The 7684-nt window shown below is 37.0% G+C and overlaps 1 protein-coding gene across 3 annotated transcripts in view; it reads left to right on the top strand.

Moving 5' to 3' along the window:
* Positions 1-830: 830 nt before the first annotated feature.
* LOC137969570 (collagen triple helix repeat-containing protein 1-like) overlaps positions 831-7684 on the top strand; it is an 18710-nt gene continuing 11856 nt past the window's right edge. For all 3 annotated transcript variants that reach the window (XM_068815871.1, XM_068815873.1, XM_068815872.1), the window contains exons 1-4: positions 831-1136; positions 4957-5139; positions 6480-6554; positions 7498-7592. In XM_068815871.1, coding sequence (XP_068671972.1) covers positions 831-1136; positions 4957-5139; positions 6480-6554; positions 7498-7592 — 659 coding nt within the window. The remainder of the gene's footprint in view (positions 1137-4956; positions 5140-6479; positions 6555-7497; positions 7593-7684) is intronic.

The following is a 7684-nucleotide window of genomic DNA, read 5'->3' as shown; positions in this document are numbered from 1 at the left end:
AATTACCCACAACGCATTGCAAATAATATTAATCACGCATTCGAAATAAAACAAGAATTCAAGTCTTTTCTAGTAATACAAACAGCAAGAATTCAAAAAAAGGAACATTCCTCAGCTTAAAATTTCTTTGACCATGAATTCAATCTTAAATTCAATGGTTTGCTGGAGCGTTTTCCCTAGCTTCGTTTTCATGCAGAGGCGCTATTTTTTTTACTTTTTTGAGTCCCAAAATATTCATAAAGCTGCTCTTTCGGATTTGCTATCATCAAAATTTTAGAACAACTTGTGATGCTCTCTCAATTGTCACTAGTCACACTTTTTCCCAAGAAGTGGTAAGAAATTTTGGTTCGGCCCATGGACTTATGGATAAGCTTAGTATGGGAGTTGTTCCCTCCTAGTCATGGACTCCTTCTTAAATTTTCCAGATAAGTGCGAGGATCAGTTCTCTCTTTCGTCTGAAGATTTTTCTGCTTGTAGAACGTATTGAATTTACAAAATGAGGGGTAGTCCACAGGGGTGGTCCATGGACCGGGTCCACAGGGATTGTCCATGGACTTGGGGTCCATGTTTTCCATACGTCCCGCATATTCAGTAAGCCGCGCAAGAATACCGCTGAATCAGGGCGCTTATACGGTATTTTTGCACGGCTTACTGAATATGCGGGACATATAGAAAACATGGACCCCAGGTCCATCGACAATCCCTGTGGGCCCGGTCCATGGTTGAATCAGTTGGCACCGTCCTTGATTGGCGTTAAAGGGCGTTGAACAACCAGGCCCTGGGTACGAAAATGTTGCTCAGCAGCGTAGGGACTGGGGAAGTTAGTCAAAATGAAGGCCACTGAGAGGAAAACACGGGATGAGGAGTTGTTTATTGACGTTCACTCTTCGAAAGAGCCGGATGAAACAGAACTTATTCCAGCGTTGGGAGAAGGAAGAGGCAAACCAACAAAAGATGTCACTTGCATCGCCCTTCCTAAAGCAGCACTTGGAATAACGAAGGAAAAACAGTCGATTCCCAGGGGTTCGACCGGGCGGGGAAGAGCCTCTCTGATGAAAGCTCGTGCTTTGACAGATTCACCTCCTGTTAGGAGACCAGGAGAGAAAGTTGAGAAGCAAATTTCCAGCATCTTAAACGTAAAATGCTTTTTTTTTGTTATGATTTTGAAAAGCGCTTGTCTCTGCTAGCTTTTTGAAACGTTGGAAGTACCTATCACCTCAACACACTTTTCCACTTTATTTTTTCTCCGAAATCGTCCCAAATACATCGTGTTGTTTTTAGAACCTTTTGATTGAAATTTCACTTTTTATAGGCCTTATTCACGATAGCCGCCATGTTGGTTTTCAAATTGTCATGCAAATTAGCCATGTGTTATGCTGGGGGCAAACATTGGAAAAACGGCAAATTGCGGAAAATCGGCTCGTCGAAATATTGAAAATAACAATGCTAAAGGTACATTTTAGAATTTAGAATTAAGTACCTTTTATAATAATTTTATGTCTTTGATTGCCTTTGACATTTTGACTTTCTACTTTGTTATCTCCTCATTTTTCACTAAAAAAACATCGAAGTAACTTGTGTAATCATTCTACTTTACTACTTAGGTGATAAACACTCAATGAACGTGAAACAAATCATCTGTGTGGCTAAGATGTTCGTTATAACCTCTCGAACTTGTGTTGTTTGCCTCCTCAGATGTGAGTAACTAATTTGCATGATAATAGCAAATCCAACATGGCGGCCATCGTGAATAAGGTCTATTGGCTTTGAAAGAGGGGAACAGGGGTCATACTTTGATCCAAAACCGAGCAATGAAGGGGAGTGGGTTTGATACTGGGTTGACATCGCAGACTGCTTTGCATTGCGATAGGTCTTTGAAAACAGCGATGCAAGTTAATTTGTGACGTCAACCCATTCCCTTTCATTGCGCGGTTATGGATCAAAGTATGACCACTTTTCCTGTCTTTCAGAACCAGTGAAAAAAGTGAAATTTCCATGAAAAGGTTCCAAAAACAACACAATGTATTTTGGATGATATCGGAGAATAAATTAAAGGGAAAAGTGTATTGAGGTGATTGGCAATTTAAAAAAGTAGTTCTTTAGCACTAAGAGTACAAACCAGTCTGTGTGAAATATGCCTATAAGCTTGCATATGCAGACCACAAATGAAAATCAGGGACAAAATGCAGACAGGGGGTGAAATATGAACTATGGACAGGTAAGATTTGACAGTTGTAGCCAGGAAAAACTATGGGAGCAACTACAGAATACAGGGCCACATTCAAGACCTCGTTTGGCTCGGCACTTTTCGAAATTCTTTGGTCAGAAAGGGTTTTTAAAGTAAAAGATCAGTTGAGCTGTATAAAAGTGCATTATGCTATTGTGTTGACAAAAATTTCCTGGCAGTGGTTTTTTTCCTAAAAAGGATCATCACATTTAATTCAACTTCTTATTGCTTACTGCGATTTTCAAAATTTTGGTGAATTTGTCTTCAAGCTCCAACGGCCAAACTGCGTTTTGACTTTCATCAATCAAGCTTCCGATGCCAATGACAGATGGCAAAAGCAATTGATGTGTGATGTAACCCACCGATCAGCATCTTTGGTCCCTAAGGTACATTTGTACATTTGAACTCGTTGCCAATGGAAAGCAATGGAATCTGTACAAATCTTTTTTCTGAAGAATTTCGAAAAACATATCATAACGATATTCAAGCTGTGAACTAAACAAAAACTCCAATTCACTTTCCGGAGGCGGAGTCGATCTTCCCAGCTATTTCCGGAAATTTGATTGATGGAAGCCAAAAAGCAGTTTGGCGCTTGGTGCTTGAAGGTGAGATTCCACAGAATTATGAAAATCACAGTAATGCCTTAAACAGGGATTTCATTAAAATTTAAAGTTGGCGGCTGGTTTGAGAAGAGTAACTGACTGCTGTCATTGTCAATTAATAAATAATCACTTTAAAATTGATTTTAGGTTTGAAAGAATCTGTCTTTAATTGCTTCAATCCAGTAGGGAAAAAAGTAGCCAGCTTTTGAGTTCTCTGAGTGAAGTAGCCAATGCTTTTTGTCGGAACTTATTGAAACCAGCATTTTAACATTAGTCTCCTTTTATTTATTTATTTAGTTATTAATTTACTTATTCATTTATTTATTTATTTATTTATTTATTTATTTATTTATTTATTTATTTATTTATTTATTTATAAACTTCTCCCCTTTGGGCAGGGTATCCCCACAGAGCTCCACTCCAGGGACCCAAACAAAAGACAAAAAAACATACTAAATTTAACAACTGTACACAAACAATCATCACTTAATTTAAAGGTACAAATAACTCCACAAGAGTGACATTTGATATGGATAGATTTAAAGGATTGTGGTATGTGAACATTGTAAGAAGTTTTGGTTATTTCCTTGTTCGCTGGAGTTCATCGCAAAGACTCCATTTCGCCCTTTTAGCCATCATTTTATCCTTGGTCTGCAATCTGCTGTCTGTTTTTTACAGTGACTCATGGTTAGTATGCAGCATGTGATGGAGTAGTGATTTTGTTGGTTTATGGTTTGCGATTTAAACCACGTGCTTTTCACCCCTGAGTGGCCATAGAAAATACAAATTGGTTAAGAGTAATACAGCCCTAGTTTCCATGAGTAAGTTCTCTTTATAAGATATGTTTGTCATCAGGTTGAAGTGGTATGTACTACAAATAAACAGTATTATTGACTTCAGGATCGGGAAAAGGGGTGAATATTTTCCTCTCCCCTCTGCGGCTTGGTAAATATGCACCAGTGTCCTCTATTCACCTTGAATTCTGATGATGATGATGATGATGATGATGATGATCATCATAATAATAATAATATCATCAACTAGCATTATCAAGGTGTTTATCTGGGGTACACAAATCTGACTTTCATTACTTCTGCATATTAGGTATGTTTTATAACTTTTGTTATTAACTTATGCATTATTTGTGCAATAATCATCTGCTTTTATTTTAGATTGTTTAAACTTAGTGTTATGTAAATTTAAGATGTGATGTGGTACCGGTAAATAACTGATGAATGATTTGATATCTTCACTTTCAACTTGTTGCTTACTTTAGCATTTGGAAGTTGGCTTTGCTTCTTAGTTGATTAATTTTAAATGAGTGCCTGGGCTTGAGGATTGGTGCTCTAACCATGGATAATGAAAGTTTATTAGTTGACCATTATCAACACTATTTACAAATTTGGTACAGATCATGTTGATAATAGGTGGCCAATGTCAACTCTATTCACAATGCCATAGACCATGTAGATTCAATTTTACTCAAATGGACTGCTTTATGGGGACTGCGTCATCAGCTATCAGGAGAAACTGGTAGTAAATGAAATAAATAAAAAGCTTTAAAGTGCCACTAGGACGAAAATGTTTAAATTGGTTTTCTTTTCAAATTTTTTCAACGTCAATTAAGTCAATATGTTCAAAATAATACAATGCATTTAAATTTGGAACGATAGAAGCGAGATAAGTCGGGGAATAGCCAGCCAAAAACCGCTAAAAATCTGTCGGCCATTACTCAGACGGCATTGGAGAAGCCTGCGATCATTTTGTAAGCGGTCTTCATGCAAGACTTGGCTCGTGACGTCATACGTGCATCGCTTCGTGAGCGTTTGACAAAGCGAACAAGTCGATCAAGGAGTAATGTATATAATATCAGCAAAAAGCAACTCGGCGATCTCTCACATCTCATAGACGGCATGGGGTAATCTACATGTATAAAATTATTATAATTAATGTGTTTAAGTATGGACTAAAAATTAAGGTAGACATTCAAAAAAATACAATCTAAAAAAATTTATAGATTCAGTTGAACTTTGTCATTAGGATTTTTTGTACTTTTATAACATGATATTATGTCTCAAGCTGTCATGAACATTCTTGTCAAATTAATGAGCCATCTTTCTAATACAGAAACAAGAGTCATTTCCTCCACTGTCAGCCAGTAAAGTCAAGCCATCAACGCCAAAGTGGTGCAAAGAGACTGCTACAAGGTTAAACAAGAATAACACATCAAGACCAGTCTCAAATGTATCTGATTCAACAGATGAAAGAAATACAAGCTCCACTACACCTTTGGTTTCCATAGGATGTAAGGTTAGTACTGGGGTATAAAAAGAAAGGTTCCGGAAAGGCTATAAGGGCTCAATCTCACCTTGGAACCGTTGTTTAGTTTAAGTTAATGAAATTATGTATGACTTATACTAAGCCTGCATTTTCACAGCTACTCACTTTTATCCTTTTCTTTGCTTGTCTAAATTTAAGGTTGTTGTACTGCTCAGATGAGCATCAGGGCTTTTGCTCCCTTCCTTGTATTTTGAATGTTCTTATGTCAAATTAGCTTACATAATTTGCTCCTTTCGTTACTGTCTTGATCCACATTAGTAAGTGGTTACTCGATCCAGGACCTTGAGGTCTAAACGTAAATTAGTAGTAGAGAGATTAGGCAACATATAAATACAGTAGACAGCAAACGTCGGACTAAAATTGGCATTTTGTCAAAAAAGAAAGAAACTTGTTTGATATGAGCTCATTTTTTGTGTGTTAGCAGCAGGTATCAATTAATTTTTCAAACGAGAGAGACGAGTTAGAATAACATAATTTTCATGCTTTTACAGTGTATGACAAGCAGTAGCCCACCATTTCGCGTTTCATGTAAATATGATGCTTAAAGGCCCACCTTCATCCTACAGGCATTGCTGCTGTGGAAAAATTTTTATGTATGAAAATTCAGGCCAACTTAGCTGAAGTTCATCCAATCACATTGCTACGATAAGCAATGCAAATTTCCAATTAACAAAAACAAACAGTCCAAAAACGTGTTGGTTCATTAGGTAGCCCTTTAATCTCTAATAATAGAACTTTGTAGTAGCAGTAGTAAATGTAGTAGAGTATATAATAATATTATAATAGTAATAATAATAATAATAATAAGAAGAAGAAGAAGAAGAAGAAGAACAACAACAACAACAACAACAACAACAACAACAACAATAGTGATAATAATACCAGTGGCATGATTTATGAGTGGCACGATTTATGAGCACGTTCCTAACAAAGTTGCAGAAAAGATGAAATCACCATCCTATGGAACATGCCCATACATGTACATATCTGTACAGAGCCATATCCGACCAGACATTTCTGTCAAAAGCAATAGACACAATGAAATATACACCCATCGATATTTCCAACCCTTTCACTCTCAGGGGCTCCCAATTATTGATGAGTAAAATGGCCTGGCACTAGCCACTGAGTAAAATGAATGGGTGTGACTATCAGAGATATAAGGTTTGATGTGCAATTCTGGCAAGAAATACAAAATAAAAGAGAGATGGTCAACAAAAATAACTCTTACATCCTTGTCCATGGACATACATGTAAGCGTTTGATTTGAGACAAATACACCACTGAATGATTTCTTTTTTCTTGTACAGGAAGATTTGTTGGCTTCATCAGATGGCAGTGATGTTATCGTTATTGAGAATCTTCCTACAACAATTACAGAACAAGTTTGTTGTTTAATATGCTCACTGACAAATAGAATGTTGGCCTTTAGAAAATTAAAATAAATTAATATTAAGCCCATAATCTTCTTGACTTCGTGTTTGAGGAGGGGAGGAGAGGGAGGAGGGGGTGATCATGTCCTCAAAATTTGGCAAGGTGATTTGCATGAATTGTGGAATAGCATAGCTTCGTCAACCTTAAATAAACTTATGTATCCTGAGATAAGATAAAGGTATCAATGTAGAGCTAAAATTCAATCAAACACTGTAAAATCATCTGCTTTTTGTTAAGGTCACCCTCCCCCCCTCCCCTCCCCCAACCTCCCACACTTCAACACCCCCTCCTCTTATCTTTCTTGTGGGATCCAAGAGGCACTTTCATGTTGGTCGGTATTCTCAACAAACGATTGTTCGTATTACATTTGAGTTATGTTTTTTTCAAAACTGATAATGCTTACTTGAGTATGGGGGACAATTTTTGATGTTTATTGCCCACGTTTCTTCACACAAGTTGTATGGGCGATTTGCATGATAATATCATTTACTACGAAGATTAGACTGCTTTGAGTTGCTTTTATTGTCAGGCAAATTTTAACAATTAGACTTGGAGGAGAGAAGAAAAATCAGAATGACAAAGCATTCTGATCTTGGTAGTAAAATCATGCCATAATGAAAATCGCCTATTTAGGTTCAGAAAAAAGGTTAAGGAGACACTTTGTGACGCTTGGTTAAACAGTCTCATTACTGCCTTCACACCCAGGGAAAAGGAATCAGGGATACATCTGCAAAAAGTTCCAAGTTGAGAACCTCTAGAATCTAAATATTCCACTGATCTTCAACACGAACGGCTGTGATAATCATCTCTTGTAAATATTAAAATAAGCACTTGTTGATTTGTTACTACTTAAAAGTTGTACGTGATTTTCTTTTCTGGTGTGATTCTTTGCAGAATTTGGTTGAATTGTTTAAACCGTACAGCGACGTTTTGGCATGTACCATTGATAGAGACTACCATGGGAAAAGTTTAGGGACAGCTGTTGTCAGGTCTAGCTTAAAAGCATTTTATTATCATAGAGTACTCTTAATAATCAGGCATACCACACACGTTCTATCCAAAAATCCCCTTAAGCTTGCAG

This window comes from Montipora foliosa, chromosome 9 (assembly GCF_036669935.1).
Source record: "Montipora foliosa isolate CH-2021 chromosome 9, ASM3666993v2, whole genome shotgun sequence".
Lineage (NCBI taxonomy): Eukaryota > Metazoa > Cnidaria > Anthozoa > Scleractinia > Acroporidae > Montipora > Montipora foliosa.
The sequence above is the reverse complement of the archived record's forward strand: the minus strand, read 5'-3'. Positions and strand labels throughout refer to the sequence as shown.